This window comes from Typopeltis vanoorti, chromosome 7, assembly GCF_054136105.1.
Source record: "Typopeltis vanoorti isolate ZY-2024b chromosome 7, IOZ_Tvanoo_1.0, whole genome shotgun sequence".
Lineage (NCBI taxonomy): Eukaryota > Metazoa > Arthropoda > Arachnida > Uropygi > Thelyphonidae > Typopeltis > Typopeltis vanoorti.
Genome location: NC_143555.1, coordinates 74,325,740 through 74,346,440, shown reverse-complemented (window position 1 = coordinate 74,346,440; position 20,701 = coordinate 74,325,740). Strand labels below are relative to the sequence as shown.

The window sequence follows — 20,701 nt, the reverse complement described above, 5'->3', positions numbered from 1 at the left end:
TTGCTCAGTTTCCATAGATGTCCCCCTAGTCCTCCCACCACCACTCCTGATCTCAAAAATATCCTCTGAATTAATCCTGTAGAAACCCTTCAGCAATTTGAATGTCTCAATCATATCCCCTCTTTTCTGCCTATCAACCAATTTCTGCAACCCACAAATCTTCAACCTGTTCTCATAAGGTTCATTCCATAGACCTGCTATCATCTTTGTTACTCGCCTCAGGATCCTCTCAACCTCCTCCCCATCAAGAAGAAACCTAGGTGACCAAATCTGGGCACAGTAGTCGAGTGAGGTCTTATCAAGGCTTGGTACAGAAGTACAATAACCTGCTTATCTTTGCTCGTCAAAGTATTCTTCAGTAACCAAGTGATTTGATGAGCTGATTTAGCCACTTTTCAATGTGCCCCCCAAACTTCATCTCCCTATCCACCAACACTCCCAAGTCCATGGCCTCATCAATCTCCTGGAGTACAGTTCCACCAATGTGGTATACTCTTGCTAATCTTTTCACCCCGAAATGCATAACCTTACATTTTGTCACATTAAATTGACATCCATTCTCCTTAGCCCAGACCTCCAATCTATCCAAATCATCCTGCAAGATTTTGACATCTTCTGCATTCACTGTTGCCCTACCCAACTTTGCATCATCAGCGAACAAATGAACCGTTCCTCTTAGATCCTTCCCTATATCGTTAATGAACAAATTAAACAGCAGTGGTCTAAGAACAAATCCTGCGGCACACCACTAATCACAGGCCGTCTTTTGGACTCTACTCCTGAATAAACTACTCTCTGATATCTCTCCATCAACCACCCTCCTATCCATCTCACCAGCCCTTTATCCATTCCCATGTGTTGCAGTTTACGGATTAGAATTCCATGTGGTATCCTATCAAAGGCCTTAGCCAGGTCCAGCAGTATACTATAAACCCATTACCCTTATCCAATTCAGCCGTCACTATGTTATAAAACTTGAGCAAGTTACTGAGGCATGATCTACCCTTCACAAAGCTATGCTGCCCCCCCCATACAGTATTTCATTTTCATCAATCCATTCCTGTATTTTTCCCTTGACTACGTTCTCCAAGACCTTGACAACGACTCCTGATGTGCTGATCGGTCGGTAATTTGCAACAGTAGTCTTGGATCCTCCTTTATGCAGTGGAACTATTTTCCCCTCTTTCCACACCTTCGGGACTAAACCAGACCCGCGACTCAGATTAAACAACATGGTCAAGGGAACTGATAAGTCTTTAGCCGCTTCACGTAAGACCCGTGCCGGTATGCCATCCAATCCTACAGATGTATTCACATTAAGGTTCTGTAATAGACTATTCACTTCCACTTCATTCACCACAATTCCCGTATAAACTAATAGTTCCTTCATTCTTTCAATGTCACCACCTGGATGATATACTCTTGCAAAGTGCTCACTCAGTAATTCCACTATATTGACTGATTCAGTGACCTTCTTGCCATCGGCATTCCTTAAAATCATTCTGCCATGTACAGTTTTTCTTTTACTTGCAGCATATTGACAGTTGACAGAACTGTTTGGGATTCTCTTTAGCTTGCATAGATAGTTTCCTTTCATAATCTGCTTTTGCTTTTCTTACCACACTCGTTACCCTTCTGGCCTGCGCTTTATACCGTTCGTGTGGCTGCAGGTCACCTTTCTCTTTAAATTCCATCCACAGTTGTTTCTTTTTTTGCAGCTCAAGCTTAATGGTGTTATTCATCCATTTAACCCCTACTTGTTTTACTATTCGGACCCTAGGTATACAATCAGCTAACCTCCTGTAAATGCTCCTTGACCACTTCCCATGCCCTATCGACATCCAGCCCATGCAGTTTTACATGCTATGGCACTGCACCAAGCAATCTCCTAAGCTTGCCATACTTGCGAGAATGGTCATTCCACATATACCCTGTCTTAATCGAGAATTCTACACATTTAGCCACCTCCCAGGTCAAGATCTTATGATCACTCTCACCAATAGGTGACAGCATGGTCATATTCATTACAGTCAAATTCTCAGATGCTATTACCAGGTCAAGCACTCTCAAACCCCTAGTATTTTCTATTACATGCTGTCTCAGATAGTTATCCCTTAGTAACTGAATAAAATCCAGTTCCTTCCTCACATGTGTCTTCTCCTCCTTCCAGTTAATGTTACCATAGTGGAAATCCCCCATAATAATTACCCTCCTTCCACTCATTTCATCAGTTTGTTTATACGTACTATCTCCACCATCTATTCCATCACTTGGTCTATAGCAGCACCCAACTGTATATTTTGTTCTGCTAGTCTCAATCTCACACCAAATAGCCTCAAATGAGCTCTTCACTATCCTGCAATACAACTTCTATTCTCCTTGGAAGTTCATCAGCTATCATCAATAACACTCCTCTCCCTATTTTATTCTCTCTGTCCCTCCTAAACACACTATAACCTACACATTCTATCCCACTAACTATATCATCTTCCGTCAGCCATGTTTCACTAACATGGGAACTGTTATAAATGATAACTCCTGTTATCATTTCCCTGATAACTCTGTTATCAGGGAAATGAATTATGCCTTTAAATTGCGTGCATTCGCTGACTGGTTTTTCTGTTTTACACGATGAAAAAATCCAAATTTCTGGGAGGTAAAATCATGTCACCTCAGTATGAGACCATTTAACAAGAATTATAAAGGCTCCTTTTCATTCGTCAGTAATAGATCTGGGATCTTTCAGCTGCGAACGTTCACCTCATTTTGGAGTGTTTCAGCTGAAACACCCGGGACTCCTGACAAACGTCCTCACCTTCATTGCTTCATCTCTCTCTCTCTCTCTTGTGTGTGTGTGAGAGAGAGAGAGTCGTCAAATAACTGGGTTGTCCTCTTCTCCCTAGCAAGAGCACTTATGGAAGTTTCGAATGCACCAATGTGAAAACAGTATTCTAAGGTATGGGGAAGAGAAAGTTCCATATCTCATCTTGTTCTCCTTGCCAGTAGAATTAGATCGTCTAATTACATTTGTAATGTGGGCACCAGTGTGTTCACATCAAATAAGTTACGCTAAGGAGTCTTCCTAATAGGGACAGCCATTAATCAGCATCCTCAAATCCACTGATAGATAATTTTTAAAAGACATTCTCATACTCGTTTCACAATTGACTGCTAATGAATGAATGAACAAATAAAATACCGATTTTTTTTGTATATGAATCACGCACGAAAAGTTGAAAATTTCTTTTCTTTATTACTGAAAACAGTGCTACATGCTATGGTCCCACATGGACCAGAAGAGGCCTAACCCTCAACAATATCCTGTGCTATCCAATTCTAGGGATTCGAGAAGTCATTCTATGGTAAGTCCTCCATGCCGCCAGTGTGTCTGTAAGGCACGCAAAGAGAGAGAGAGAGAATCTTGAAATCAGCGCGAGAGAGTCAGTCCAAAGATTAGGAAACTCTATTCTAAAGAACAAACATTGAACATATTCGAGCCAACCATTCTGGTCTCCAATAAGCAAGGCGAACCTTACACCGGGAGATGAAATTCATCTACTACCTATAAACATTCCCAGTCATCCATACACATAGTAGGATTCCCACAGCATGTTGTTTGAAACGTATGTCAGTCAGACTGAAAGAGTATAGAATAAAGTATGAAAGAGTATACAGATGATGCATGATGGATCTCAGTTTCATAGTATTATATTTGTTTTGTCATATAAATTTTAGGTACAAATTTGTACCCACAAAAGTGAGGGGAAATACCACCAGAACCTAAAAATTTGTTAGTATCTAATTTGTAGCAGGAGAGATGAGTTTTCTGTTACAAAGAATGGAACGTCAATCATAAGACGATAATTTGGAAACAGTATGTTACTTCAAATTCAGCAGTTCTTACACTACTGCTGAAAAACATGATTTTGCTTTCAAATAGTTAATAAAATAACGTAGTACACTATTTATTAAATGCACTTTATTATCGTCTATTCTTACAAACCTTGTTTCTTTGCATTTTCTACAAGGTGCACATTTTAATCGATCATTATGCTTATTAACAGGTTAATTATAAAGATTCTTTAATCAGTTTCACATCTTCGCTACTACAAACTAAGAAAATACTACAAATGTTTGTAGTACTAATACTACAAACATTACAAAATATTTACTTGTGATTTATCTAAAAACAGTTTCAAACTTTACACCATTGTATATTTATTTTATTAAAATTTTAAATTAACTGATGCAATGTAAGAAAATATTTCAGTGGCGTTAAATTTCGTTTTGTATTTAAAAACATCAATGGTTTTGCTGTTGTAACCAGCTTCTGGAATACGGATAAGTTTTCAGTTTCTATTAATGTACAGTACTTTATTATTACGCATACGCACGATGAATTTTCTTTTTTAATATTAAGATGTTCTAAGGCATTTTCAATATTCATTTAGTTTATGTGTTATCGTACATGAATCTGGACACTTCTTTCCTTGTAGTACCGCGTAATTTTCTCTATCAATACGTTTCTTTTATTTGTATCAAGAACCGTTATAAACTTGCCTTTCAGTTATTAAATAATACTATACAACTTACAACATTGATCATGCACTATACTTAATCACACATATAATATACTATTCATGCAACTGCATTGAATAATGTATAGTTTTAGATTATGCATTTCAGTGATGGGCTATGTTTACTACAAACTGATTTTTAGTCTCTAACAACAGCAATACGTGTGTGTGTGTGTGGGGGGGGGTATTATCATATATTAACATAAATCTGAAAAATCGACCCATAGTAAGACTTCCGCGTAATAGTTCAATCAAGGAATTTATTTTAATTGTATCAGTGATAATTATACGCATACTGCACATGCATCTGTATCAAGAAGAATTTGGCAACAAATAAGTTCTAGAAATACGATCCAGAAACCAATACAACAATGAACAAGTTTTTGGAAAACAAAAACACTACTGGTTGTTAGAAGTACTAGCATATTTAAACTGTTAGCAAATATTGGGAACAACTGAGTATCTCTGTCATGTTTAATTCACGACGGTTCTTATTATTAGTTTAAATAGTTTTTTACATATTTATTTATAATCATCCTAGATTATAAATAAATATCTAGGGAGGGATTTAAAAGAAATGGTAAACGCCATATGAAAACCAACCTCATATCTCCAATTTTCTTTGATATAATTGACTGTTCTCTAGACATTAGCAGTTCCCCAACTTTTTAGTTAGAGATCTATACTGCAAAACTTCCCTTATAAATTTTAATCAACTCAATTTTTTACTATGTCAATTTATAGGATGATAAATATGATGATGATAAGTTGATGGAATTTTCGTTGTTCTCGAAAATTATCTCTTGCTGAACACGACTTTGTTTTGAATTTTTCTCTCAGAAACTTCGCGGATTTTTATTCAAACTTTATAATATTTGGTATGAAGCTAAAGTTTAATTTTCTCAACAGATAAACCTATCAAACTTGTTTAACCAACAGTGACTGTTAAATTAAAGCATGGAAGAGACAGACGCGACACTACATAATTCCTGTTGCAGTTTGATTGCTCATGACGCAATCGTCACTTCCGAGACTCTGAAGGATTACCGACAGCTGCCACATCTTAATAAAACGTGCTTTTTTTATATATTCGCCATTATGTACTATATTTATATGACGCGTTTTTGAGAAGATTATAGAAGAATAAACCTAAAACGTCGAACATGAAATAAAAACAATTCGAACTAAAATATCCCAGAAAGCATGAAAAGTAGCTTAGGCACTGTAAGCATGAGATTTTTCCTGATTTCCATTTTCTAGAAAAAAATCGGTACATGTGTACAAACTTTCATGAAGATAAGAACAACGAGGTAGCCACTCTCGACACACACACACAAACATAGTTGTTCTGTTCCAAGTAAGTCTCCATTTATAAACCTTGTCAGGGCCGCGCCAACCCGAGGGTGCAAAGGGTGCACCGCACCCGGGCGAAAACATTGATATTTTATTTATTGTAGTAAATGCTACATGCAATTTCTTTTAGGTATTTTTTTAAGGGCCGACCGATAAAAGTTTGTACCCGCGCGACAAATACCCTTGGCGCGCTCCTGAACCTTGTTATCTCTCTGCAGTTATGCTCCAGTTCCATCTTCGTCAAAATGAAATTACAATTTTTAGCGTGTATTGAAGGATAATACTTTTTTTTTATGTTACATGATTTGTAACCTTTGTATCGCTTTTCAGCAGAAACCATTCTTTGCGATCTTCCAAAATGTACAATGCAATTCATTTCGAAGTTCAGTACATGCGACGGGGCAGCCAATGACTATAGATTCACGTGTAAAAGATTTTCTTGTGAAAGTTCATTCTCTAACAGTGCTCGTTTATGAAGACAAATGAATAGTATGTGATAAGTCCATCAGAGGATTACTGCGGTGGATTAGTAGTTTTAAAACCACACTAATCTTATCGATTCAAACATTTTGTAAAAATCGTGTTATCAAGTTAGAAATTAACTTCTTGTCTGGAAAGAGAGACTTTTCTGGAGGTAAATAAAACTTAATCGTTGAAACTTGATATTTCTCTGGGCTTTACATTTTTCCTTATAAAATAACAAATCATTGGTTTTGCTATTTTGCTATTTTCGACAACTACTTTTGATATCTTGAAACCTATATAAAAACATGAACTTTTTATCACATCAAAGAACACCATTTACTTACAAAAGAAAAACAAAGATTTTGTTTTTCCTTAATCTAAGACACATTCCATTTTGTATTCTTCCATATTGTCTCGATCATTCGTAAAATTAAGGCTCTCCGACAAATTTCAAGCTGGAAGATACGCTTTTAAAATTAATAAAGCGTCAAATATTCTTAAGATGTCAGCATGCACGAAGTTGGGTATTTCAGTGGTTGTCTTCACACTACACCTGGAAAAAACAACAACAGAGAAACATTATTTATTTAGAAATTCAACGGTTGCCAATTATTTTTGTATCGTTGTATAATTGTTCCGATTAAAATCATCTTAAAAATTAAAGTATTCATTTTTACCCGCTCATATATTTAACATATTCGACATACCTTTGCAGTTTCGGTAAAACGATTGCCAACTTGCGAGTAACGTATGTACTGCTTGATATGTTTGTAGAAAACGCGCAGACAATTTTGTTATTCCAGATTCATCACTAGTGTTCATCAGCCTGTTATAAAAGTACAGTAGAGACAAAAAAAAAAAAAAAAATTATTGTTAAACAATTAAATAGGCTGCTGTGCCTGTTAAGTACTACTTATCATGTCAGTTTTGATTAATTGGCAGGCGGCAGGTTGTTTTAGAATTCGATAAATCCAATCGAATGACAAGAAAATACATCATTATAAAATTGATTTCTGTTTCTTCTATAGGAAACTGAAATGTATCCTTTGTACAGTATACACTGCTTCAGTCACTAGCGTCTCCGAAGCGTAGTTGCTAGTAAGGTTCCATAGAAAGACTTGTATTCGATTTCCGTAGTAGTACAAGAGAAACATTTATAAAGGCGAAACTAAAAGTCAAGTTAGCTGGTCTCATACGGAGAGATCCCCTTCTTGGATTCTCGAATTTTTGATACCGTATAACGTGTAAAACAGGCCAAAGAAAATGCAAATAACAGACATAGCGCACGCGCTATGTTCATAAATATAAATGATATAATTTAAACTTGCTTATCGAAAAATGATCCCAAAAATAGTTATTATTGTAAATTTCTTTGAATTCATGCTACTGCGTGGGTTGTAGACACGCCCTCAAAAACGTCCTTACTGTTTCTTAATTTATTTTTGTATCGTTGTATAATTGTTCCGATTAAAATCATCTTAAAAATTAAAGTATTCATTTTTACTCGCTCATATATTTAACATATTCGACATACCTTTGCAGTTTCAGTGGGTGCTATGTTATGTGATTGGAGAACAGGTGGTGTGTTTGCGTGTAATAGCTGTGTGAAATTCGATTATAGGGCTGCATGCATAATCATAGCATATCGACAGGTAGACCTATAATCAAAGACTTGAAACTTACCTGTTGGTAGAGGATATGACTCTGACAACACCAGGACTTTATCTTCCACATTAGTTGACCATACCTTCTGTTCCGGATATTCTTTCTTCTCTGCGGGAACACTTAACTTTGGGGATGGATTATCCTTATTGGTTCCAACGTTAATAGTACTTGAAGGAGTCTCTGCATCTTCTCGAAAGTCATTGACCACTGAAGGTACATAGGAACTTGGTTCTTCTGAGATGGAACTCAGATCGGTCGGTTGGAAGGATTTTGTCGTAGAACTGGATGTAGTTGTCATGGTAACCGAAGACACAACACTACTAGACAATGAGCCATTCTCGGTGCATTTATAGGGCGGTTTTGGTGCCGAAGGAAGAGTTCCTGTTGTCTGTTGGAAACGAACTTTTGCTATTGGCTGAAATTTAAAAATAAATAAATAAACTTCGGTCTATAATTGAATTTTAGTCACTTCTTTCAGTTCTAAAAAAAAAAAAGCGCTAAAATGCAAAATTAAGTGTTACAGGTTAGGAAACTACCGCTCCCACCCTTAACCTGAACCTTTTTATTGATATCTACCCAAATCATTTGTGACCAGCCTATATATATTATATGCATTTATGTGTGGGCATTAACTTCCTTAGTGTAAAGGAAGTTAGTGTGTAAATTATATTCAGTATGCAAATTTTGTAACTTTGGCTTCGTAACTTATTTTAAAGAATGAAATACGACTAACTTGATATATATATATATATATTACATCGTTGCGTGGATGAGATTGATATAAAAGTAAAACATTTAAATTACTTAAATATAAAGAGCCAATAGGCTTCATTTCGGCGATATAAACATTATTTAAATTAAGGGGATATTAAATCCCACATTGTTTTAAAACCGAATAAGAAACTCAAAGATTGGAATCAGAGAGTTTCATGCCGAATATAGTATAATAAACTATAAAAGTATCGGTGAGCTAACGCAAGTAGTCCAAGTACGTAGTACAAACTCGGGCAACTCGCAGCAAAGGTGGTAAAGTTCTGATCGCTATTCTTGGTATTTTCCATGATGTAAAACACATTTCCTATGAAATGTATGCTGTTATTACATTATGGTGGGAGGTCACTACCCAGAACGGTTTCAGCTTTTATTGAATGTAAAAGTGAAACGGGCTCTAAAAATAAGACGATCCCGAAAGATCTTTCGCCCAATGATAGGCTTTCACTCAATGACAGGCTCACCCCGTTACCGACAAGAACTTCTCAGTATCGGCTCTACCCAGTGGCAGGCTGGCCCCACCACCAAGCAGAGCCATAATCTCAACGGTGGTCCCACTCAGAGACAGGCAAAAACCTATCCTCAAGCAGAGCCTCACGGAGTACCCCCCGCCCATCGGTTTCGGCCTTTATCGAATGTATAAGTGAAGCGGGCTCTAAAATAAGACGATCCCGAAAGATCGCCCAACTCTGCGTTGTTCCACTCAATGACAGGCTCACCCCGTCACCGAGAAGAACTTCTCAGCATTTTCAGGCTCACCCCACCACCAAGCAGAGCCCTAATCTCAGCGGTGGCCCCAATCAGAGACAGGCAAAAACCTACCTCCAAGCAGAGCCTCTCAAAGCCAGATCCGCCCTGCACCGGTTTCCACTCTCATTGGGGTCTCATCAGTGAGTAGGTAAACCAAATTAATACCAAAGGGTATAACGAAAAGAACTTATATACTCTGCTATACGAGTTGTCAAAAAGGTGCACCCATTAAGTTACTTAAATATAAAGAGCCAATAGGCTTCGTTTCGGCGATATAAACATTATTTAAATTAAGGGGATATTAAATCCCACATTATTTTAAAACCGAATAAGAAACTCAGAGATTGGAATCAGAGAGTTTCATGCCGAATATAATATTATAAACTATAAAAGTATCGGCGACTACTAGCATGAGCTAATGCAATCCAAGTACGTAGTACAAACTCGGACAACTCGCAGCAAAGGTGGTAAATTCTGATCGCTATTCTTGGTATTTTCCATAATGTAAAACACATTTCCTTGGAAATCATTATGGAAAATACCAAGAATAGCGATCAGAACTTGATCACCTTTGCTGCGAGTTGCCCGAGTTTGTACTACGTACTTGGACTACTTGCATTAGCTCACCGATACTTTTATAGTTTATTATACTATATTCGGCATGAAACTCTCTGATTCCAATCTTTGAGTTTCTTATTCGGTTTTAAAACAATGTGGGATTTAATATCCCCTTAATTTAAATAACATTTAAATTAATTTTTAAAACCTAAAATAAATTTAATTTAATAATTAAAATTATTAAATTAAATTTATTTTAGGTATTTTAAATTAGGTATATCATTAAAAAGCAGTGAGGAGATAAGTTGATCACTCTAGCATATAATTATTTTTAAAAAGCAGTGTTGTAATATGCATAATTTTTTTTCCTTTTTGGTTCATGAATTTCAAAAATATTGGAATTCTATCAGGAAGCGGTTTTATTTAGTGCAAAAAAAAAAGAAAGAAAAAAAAAAGACTTTTACTACATCATGCGAGGTGAATAACCTGTTTTCCATTATTTTATGAAAAAAAAAAAAAAAAAAACTTGCCTTCCAGAATAGCATAAAATCAGATGCTCTTTTGTAAGAGTCGCATCAAATCAGATTTGACAGTACTATTAAGATGCCTTAATTGCAAACCTTTCATTGTTTACAAACATGAATTAGAACAACGCACGTTATCTCTTTAAAAACATGCTAATTTTAGAGAATGAATTTGGTTCCTTTTCTATTTTGGAGGTGTGCCAATAAATAACGTTTCACGTGACACTACTGGCATGCTTGTCATAGGTTCGCCATCAACCTAAAACATTAATCTATCGATCATAATGTTAACTTTGCTTATTATTATAAACAATCCAGAGTTATTTATGAACCTAAATTTAGGGTTAGGAAAAGCATTCCTGAAAGACTGATAACAATAATAATAGTAATAATTCGATGCTTGATGATATATGATTTATCAGAACTGTGCGCTGAAACTTGCTACTTAAACAAAAAAAAAAAAAGCTATTGCCAACAAATTGCAGTAAGACACTGAAACCGAAACAGGGAAAATAACATAAGAGTTATAGAATGATGCATGCTCTTAAGCAGGCAATAGTTATGTATTTTTTTTAAATCTGAAATCTGAATTGGATATTTTTCATTGGATATTATATAAATACAGAAAATTGTATCTCTTGTTTTCAAGAATGTTTACATTGCTAAGAAATGTGCACTTCCTACTCCTCCTCCTCCTACCGAAGAAGAATTTCGCATCTAAATCAAAAAGTAAACCTAGCATCAAACGCTGCTTCTCACCTGTTGGCCAGGTCTCGGCCTTGCTCTTCCTTGTCCATCCTTGTACTCCTGGTACTGAGACATCACACAAAGCACGCAGTAAACCTAAAAGATGCACTTCCATATGAAAATTTGTAAAAATAAATTGCAGGATAACATAAGACTTAGAAAGCAAATAAAAAAAAGAGAGGTAAGAACAAAAAACTTGTTTACAAACTCCGTGAATTGCATTATATAATTAAAATAGAAATTAATTTGAAGTACTGGTATACCCTGCGCAGTGAATGAAATTATCAACTCGGTTCCTTTGTATCCTCAAGAATTGAAAAAAAAAAAAAATCATTTTGAATTGGCAGTTCATAGTTGCAAGGATACAACTAATTGCTTCATATTTTGCCACCTTATATACCGCACATTAGCGAGGGGTTGCGATATTTGCCCTTTGGTTGCTAAAACCTGAAATTTGAATCTTGTCTAGGAAGCAAGCTTGTGAGGAATTTTTAGCTGAAGGTGAATTAGCTACGGCTAGCAGAAATTTCGTTCTTGGAAACTTGAGTTTTTCATCTCTCAGTTCCAACTAAACTTTCATCAGTAATTCCTACTGAACCTTCATCGAATACAAATAACTACAAACTGGCTGTATAAGATGATCGTATTTACTCTATTATATGATGCTGAAGGCGATTTCTTTCTCTCCGTATCAGACTGACAATCTGCTTCAGTGTTATTGCGAATGAAACCGATTCTTTCCGTTACTTTTTTAAAGTGTTCTTTGAATTGTTTAAAAAAGCTCGGAACATTTCCTTCCATTAATCTTTCTAAGAACTTATCCTGAGAGTTCCTCTTCATTCGTCAAGTAATTGCAATGGCAGACGTCGCAGATTTTTCAAATAAATAAATAATAAAAAAATAAAATTAAAAAATATACAGATTGATAAAATCTTTCTTTCTGTTGAACGTAAATTATTATTTTCTATTGAAAAATAGAAACTAATCATCTATTTTACACGTGCATAACGATTTCATTTATACCAACTCAGTTAAAACCTATTCATGTCATACCGCCTCTTAATCATAACTTATTATTATTTACTGACCGAAAAACAAACACTTTCCCAAATATATACATGGAATGTCAATGGTATACCCTTACAAGCTTCTCTATTATTCAAAACACATAAAAGGATTTCATTTAAATGGCATTTGCAGAAGTTCACGCTGCATTTAGTCAAATGAAGTAGAACCATTCAAACTGCGACAGCCGGTTATCACTTCACAAAGACAGGCTCATTCACAGGAACTAAATTCTTGTCCATTAAAAGGAATGTGACGGCAGCCGCTATCAGGATATCATCACACATACAATAAAGGGTGTCTGCTAGTGTTTAAGGCTGTATGTATTGCTAGATAGCGATGTCAAAAGCAGAGAGTTGTAACTTATCAATAACACTAAATTGCCGAAAGCAAGGATTTATTTTCGGGGTGACCTTATTCTGATGCGCATTTCTGCTTGAAATCGCTGTCTTCCAAGGGTTCACTTTTTCGCTATGAATAGTAGACAAATAGACAAATCGAGTCTTGTCTGAGAATATATAGTGCATGTTTTATTTTAGTAAGGCAACATAAAATATGAGTTGCACGCAAAAGTAGTGCTGAGTATTTTAATTTTTGACATCTGTTGTCAAAAATTAAAATACTTTTTTAGTTTCTTTAGTTCAAAAGAGATAGCATACGCAAAGTTTTGCGGAAAGTATTACAGCAATTTATTATTTACAATAGGGATGTCCGACACACGACTTGTAAATCGGTTTTATACTTGGAACTATCCAAAAATTAAAAAAAAATAATTAAATGAAAAAAAATCAGATATTTTATTTTCTTTCCGACTCGAATCTCACATCAAAAATAAAATGAAATTATCATATAAATTAGCGGAGCAGACAAATAGACTCCGCTTTCCAATTAAAATTTAAAATATGCAGGAAGTGCTGCAGAAATTAAGTGGTTACAATACTTCTGTACATGTTTGACTTCATAATTGTTTGTTAATGCACCTATTATCTACCAAATTAAAATATGTGTGCAACCGATACCGGCGAAGGCTAAGTAGTATACATAATTTTTATATAAAAGTCTTAAAATATGAAAGTGTCTTTCTGGCAAACGTTTTAATGAATGTTCCTTTTCTTCATTGTGCGTGCTATACTTGAAAAATCACAGAAAACGCGCAGTTGCAAGTATCACAACTGCAGATATTTCTGTTAATTATTTGTTATTGTGCCTTGTGACAATCTATGCTAATACATAGATTATTGCAAGGCTGTTTTTTCTGCTAGCGTAATCATCCAAGAGTAATCCATCTTTAAATAACAACAGTAATCAGCTAACACCTTTTTATTCCCGTATGGGGAGTAGGTGAGGCCGTTTAGCCCTATCTAACTTTTGGAGACTGAGTAGGCAGTTCAATCTCCACTGTCAGCCAATAAGAGATAGTTGGCCCAAGGCTATTACTAATTAAGTGGCACGCAGTGAAGAAAGACGGCTCAAGTGCCGCCATCTCGTGGTCCATAACCCTAACAAAATATATTTTAATAACTGAAATAATGTGGGTTCTACGGTTGATTTTCCTGAGTGTTTAAGGCTGTATGTATTGCTAGATAGCGATGTCAAAAGCAGAGCAAAAAAGCCCGTGCAAGCGGGTTTTTTCTCCCGCTTGCCCGTGCCAGAGATCGACTAATTCGGGAACCGGTAGAAAAAAGGCTTAGAAAATTTTCCTCTAGTCGATGACTAGATTCGAAAGCAAGTCTTCTTTCGTGCGGTCAAGCGCTATGGTGTGCCAACGCCACATCCACTGAGCTACACAGGCTTAACAACAGTAAGAACAAGATATATCACTCTTGTATAATTTCGCTTTATATTGAAAGTCTCTGAAGTCCTCATTCATAAAAAAGCGTTGGACATGAATATTATTATTATTGCTACATCCTGCATGGAGTCGGTAAACTGATCAAGGGACTGTTCATTCTGCATATTTATCTTAAAATGAATCTTAAAATCCTTAACGCATCATATGCTGGTAATTCATTTCATTCACTGACAATCTTTGTGTAAAAAATCTACTTTTGACATCCCTCTTCACCACATTCTTACCTAACTTCCATAGAATGAAGCTTTATTAATACTGTCCCATAACCAACCATGGTTTACACGCTCAACTGTAACATTAATCATAGGATCTGCGTGCATAGCGTATTTTTAGTATTGCATAGCATATTCATTAGGTTAATTGGGAATGACTAAGTCAATCATAAGATTATTTGTGATCGAACACACACACACACAATAGATTGGTTATACTTTGCAAAATATTCAACTTGCAATACGATTTTACCGCTTGAAATGCAAAATTCGGAGTATTAACCCTTTTATAGAAATAACGTTTATTTCTCGCACTAATGACTATAATTCATATTTACATGAATATTAGATATACTTATTTTATTTAAAAATATATTTTAATAAAAGTTAGTTACGGCTGAGTAATGATAATGAAGTTTATCTTATGGACATGTACACTATTGATATATGGTGATGGTGATAAAACCTTACCATTATACGCCGCACGGTTAACCTAGTGGCTTTGCGCTTCGCAACCATATGCCTGGGGAAGGAGTGTCCTAGGTTCGATTCCTGTCAACGCCGTGAGGAGCTCATATTCCTCAGCCATAGCCAAGTTAGCCGGTCTTGGGCGTGGACAACAGGGTTTTTTCCGCCAGTTTATCTGGCGTTTTTCATCCCGCAAGCAGGCAAACCGGTCCGAGGACACACACGGGTCAGTATTCCTGACCCAGCCATAGGTCTGATTCGTCAGCCTATGCCGGTTCCGGAGCCCGGATAAAATTTGGGGGAGACTAGATGGTACCGTGAACTCCCGTAAAAAGGGGGAACGCTGTATCATCACACGGAATTTATTTATTTTATTTACCATTATACGAAAGATAAAATTTAAATCATATTGATTGAAACACTAGAGTTGCATACCCTAGTCGATTAATGCCGTTCTTGGGCGCCATCGAAAATGAAGCGCTATTATTTGTCATATGAATGCACTTTAAGGGGTTCATTGAAGAGAGGACACTCTCTCGTCTACCTTCCCTTTTTCAATGTGGTGTAAAATCCAGTTGGTATCATAAGAGCAAATTGATGACTACTTCATTGCTCCAATTGAAGCGCTCTTCCCAAAGATTTGCAATTCTTATTTGGGACACATTTCTCAAGTTCTGCCGTGAAAGAATCCTTGGTGGAAGTAAGTTGCTGCGTATCTGATATGCTGCTGATTCGCTATATTAAATGCAAGCACTTTCTTATTTTATCTGTAAGCTCTTCTTATGCGTCGCAAGTTTTCTGGGTTATGTCTTCTGCTAAGTTATAAATGATTATTAATAGTGATAAACGCTTTTTGAAGAATTGGGAAAGATAGAAAGAAAGCTAAGAAGTAATAGTAAGAAAAATAAGAAAAAATAATAGTAAGTAAAGTAATAGTAATTAATAGAATAGTAAGAAAACAAAAACAAATGCATCTTGTGTACTTAGAAGGCTGAACCTATTGAACTTACGTGCAAGCCACATATAAGGAAGTCAACTGTGAAAAGTATTGCTACAACTGGTTCGATAATCTGTAAAATTAAAAAAAAAAAGAGAGTACATTTTCATTAATACATTTACTGTAGTAATAAAGAAAACAGCATATAAGTTTTTAAATTGTATATAGATTAATTATTAATGTATAGTTTTAAAATTCAACATTTTACGAATAATTTTATTTTTGTTACATATAGCTTTTAACACCAGTTTAGAATTGAACTACTAGGTCCTATTTTTAGGTGGTAGATGAATTTCAGATCAGTCAGTTTCGACGAACTCCTTTTATTGGAAGAACCTGAGTTCTAATCCGTCTAGGATGCGAAGAAACTATATCAAGGCTTTTCAATGAGGGCGAGGGCTTTTCTCCCGAAACCAGGCAGTCCTACCAGGACATTATGCGCACTTTGCATACAAAAACACACATTTAGACACATGATTAACCACATTATTCCAAAATTATGGTTACGAAAGCCAATCGGGCCGGTAGTCTTCCTAAAGGGTCTGTAAGTTTCGTGAATTATTATTATTATTAGGTGAATTTCATTCCTTGTGTGAAACCACCAGCCTGCTTGTTGGAGGCCTGAAGAGGCTTGAAAAGGTGCACCATGCTTGGACTCTAGAACTAGAGAATTGGATTAGCTAACCCTTAGCCCATTTAGTAATGACGTTTAGGAATGCCTACACTGTACTCTTTAGTATTAACAGGTTTGCATGACTACTGTCATGGGTGTGATTCACATTACAAAACCATGAACCAGTGCGAGTCAGCTATAACTCACTGCTGCATGCGTTTTACTTTCGGTATTGTATAAAGGATTTTTTTTTTTTCATTCTTCAGTCGTTTTCTGACATCGCTATGCAGTTAACCACCTCAGTTATGCCAAAATAACAGATTATTAATAGATTTGTTATTAATATTATTCTAATATAATACATTTATAAGCTTTTTCCTCTCAGTAAATTTAGTTCCGTATAACGCTTTTGGAAAATTATGTAACAACTCATAACATTAATTCATGTTCACCGTGACTCAATAGACTTAATATGTCCCATTTGTTACGCTTCATAGTAGCATTAAATGTTGAACATATTAGGATAAAAATCGGAGTTAAGAATGACATCGATCTTTATCAATTTCCCTAAAAATGCACTTACAGTGGCAGAGTACTTTAATAATTAGTTAATCTTTCTGAAAACGTATGTCATAAAACAGCATATCATTTCTACATATTTTTAGAAATATCGAGTTGCTGGGAGTAAAAATGAACCTGAATCTGATTTGTCAAAATAGGGCCACCCAGAGAGTACTAAAATGCAAGTACATTATTTGAATCAACTTTTCTGGCATCAGCTATTATTCTAATAAACGTTTTTTGCAGCAGCAGCTAGTTGCTTATGAAGAAGATGTTCTACTTGAATTTAACATTCCAGATTTAGTACATGTTTTACGTCTCATTTGGTTCATAATAGAATCAAGACAGATTAATTTATGTTTATTTATTAATTAATCAGTTAATTAATCCGCAACACCATTTGTTAATAAAGCGACACATGAACTTATGAAGTTGAAATTTTTCCAGGCTTTGACGCATAGTAAATGATTTGAATACACGGTATTTTAATTCCTGGTGAAGTTAACTTGTTTGAGTTTGCTTCTGTTGATGATATCAACAGAAACTGAAATTACGTACTAAATGTAGATAAGAAAATGAAGTAGAATAATAAAAATAAGAAAATGAAAAAGAAGTAGAAAGCTCTGAAATTGACATCAAGATTTAAATTCGGGAGTATAATCGTGAGTCTTTTTTTTTTGGAACGCTGTTTGGTAAACATGAAAATGCTTAGCACCTTCACTGAATTAATTCGAATGCTAAGCACTCGACGTAATACAATGCTTTTTTTGCTTTTTAATATTAAGTAAATGTCTAAATAAAATTTTGCAATTAATGCCATTTAGTGTTGTTTGCTTTCAATATATTTTAAAATATAATTTTATCAGGATATAACGAACTTCCCCGATACTAGATGGTTGATAACGTATCAAGCAATCCGGTATAACCATGATTATGGTAATATTACGAGCATTTATATCCCTTAAATTAGCATTTATATGGTAACATATAAAGATCGACGCGGTTAACTAGCATGCTGAAATATTTTCAAATACTGTATCTCTATCGTTTATCATCTTTTAGATATTTCTGTCATATTTTATCACTTCGAATATGCTGCGTAAATGCCATCAAATCTGGCGTATATCACTCGCAATTTACTTATTTACGTAATTTAGCTTACTTATTGAAAAAATAATTGAAATTATATGCTTGCATATGAACTCTCGAATAGATCTATATGGCGAGTGCGTTGTTATACAAGACCTACAGCTTTACCGTCAACTAGTCTGAATTAAGAATGCGTGTTATACGTAAGTACACGTATTGTATCTATTGCACTCGAGATGATATGCTGGTTTTGTATTTGCGCCATAAGTCATGAATGATATTTTTTATAGAAATTCAGCCTTTCATTGACTTCTTGTTGACTTCTACCGATAACGTCATTTATCACTAGAAGACGAATTGCGCTCTATTACGATCACGAGCTTCTAAACTTATTTGATAAGTGAACTCCTCAAACAAACTACCTATGGCAGCAAGCTACTAACTGTAATAAAACATAAATTCAATAGGCACTCGTGCAAATTATAAGAGGTCTAGGTAGACGGTGACCAACTATGATAGGCGTATCAAACGTGGAAGGTTAGTTTACATTTATTTGCATGTTACCGAAGCTCTTTAAAATCCTAAATTCTTTCTCTGAAATGAACTTTGAAAGAGAAATGGCACTACACTCAAAAGGGTATGGCGACAGAACAAGGTCATGACTCATCACGATTTATCTCAACACTGCACAGTGGATTAATTGCTTGAAGCATATAGTTGTATTATTTCTTCTTATTATTTTTTTTTTATGCAATTAGAGCAAGGGTTGAATTGTGTGACAGTGCCTAGCCATCGTTGCTCTGTTGACTGCTGTTTCGATTCCTCTGACAACGATGATCGAAACAATCTCTGTAATGACGATGTTGATCGAACGACAGTCAGACCGTAATTACACTACCGTCCATACTTTGTGTTTCCTCATCTTCTTTTATATTTTATATTTTAATTTATTGTATTTCTTATTCTTAATTGTTTTCTTCGGATTTTCATAGGTTATTTAAAATCGTTTTTTCTCTTCAGGTTGTTTCTTTTGGAAAATATAATCCACAACATATTAATTTTTTTCTCATATATGATAGTTTATAAATGGTAATAAGATCAGTTATATATTTTCAGTTTATGCATTTCTAAAAACTTCGCTGTTTATCTGATTATCAGGTAAGATGTAAAGTTTTTTAATATACATTTAGAATTTATATACGTTACTTTTTGTTATTTTCATAACGTCTTTTCATCATTGCCCCTGATTTAGTTTCTGCGAGATTCTTTAAAGCCTCAGCGAAGAATTTAATTATAATGTTTCTCGAATTGATTCTGCCATTTCAGCTAGAATAATAACTAATCTTGAACAAAAAATACACATCCAGCTTCGGGCAGGTGCATTTTGGAACCCCCCCCCCTCCCCTCCTCTTTTGGTTGGAAAGATTTAAGTTCGAATTTCGTGTAGATCTAAGAACTTGTATAAAAGCTTTTCACATGAAGGCAAGTTAGTCGATTACGGAAGCGGAATAGTTTTTATTCCACGAAAATCGGGTTTTTCGTTCCCCAAACTGAACAGAAGAATGCACACAATTAATAGTAATAGTATACTAGCCTCATCGCCTTGGGTTACATCGACTGGAATTCACAACAGTTAGTTGCATCCTTCTAATAGTAAACTTCGCATTATTCGTTAACTAAACTAACATATGGAATTATCTGTAGAATAGTCATGCTGCTGCCATTCCAGTCATCAGTTTTTGTGATTAGATCAATATCTAAAGTAAAGGAAGATTCTAATTGCACTTCTTTCATTTTATAATCAAACAACAGACGATACATGTTAGTTGCATCCTTCTAATAGTAAACTTCGCATTATTCGTTAACTAAACTAACATATGGAATTATCTGTAGAATAGTCATGCTGCTGCCATTCCAGTCATCAGTTTTAGTGATTAGATCAATATCTAAAGTAAAGGAAGATTCTAATTGCACTTCTTTCATTTTATAATCAAACAACAGACGATACATATTTTATGTCGTGCTGTAAAGCAGTTTTTAAAGGAAAAAAAGTATCTTTTAGTTAATAGATGATTGTCATTTTTTCTTAGTGTGAGACCAGTATTACTCTACTTACTGGAGACCTGAAATGCTTAAAAAAGGTCTATTATTTTTCTCTAGGATAAAGTTCTCGATTGTCTAATTCTCAGTTCACAAAACTACTGATGTGCTACTGATTTATAGCCTTTCGTGGAATGGAATCTTGTTTTTATAAAAATTCTTAAATCTCATAAAAACTGAATACTGAATTATTGTGATTTTATATAAAATCATGATTTATAGCAGCTAATTTGTTTCTTCTCTGACTTAAAGTTCCATCGCTGTCTTTTGGAATGGTTGCACCATATTAATTCATGTTTTCGATACGCAGTAATATGAATTTATCTTAATATCA

General features: G+C 35.1%; 1 protein-coding gene across 1 annotated transcript in view; it reads right to left on the bottom strand.

The window, feature by feature from the left end:
* LOC150104781 (uncharacterized) overlaps positions 1 to 20,701 on the bottom strand; it is a 124,180-nt gene that overhangs the window by 35,342 nt on the left and 68,137 nt on the right. Inside the window, exons 5-7 of the mRNA XM_090395629.1 lie at positions 16,018 to 16,077; positions 11,423 to 11,506; positions 8,079 to 8,475 (exon numbers count right to left, since the gene is read on the bottom strand). Coding sequence (XP_090251755.1) covers positions 8,079 to 8,475; positions 11,423 to 11,506; positions 16,018 to 16,077 — 541 coding nt within the window. The remainder of the gene's footprint in view (positions 1 to 8,078; positions 8,476 to 11,422; positions 11,507 to 16,017; positions 16,078 to 20,701) is intronic.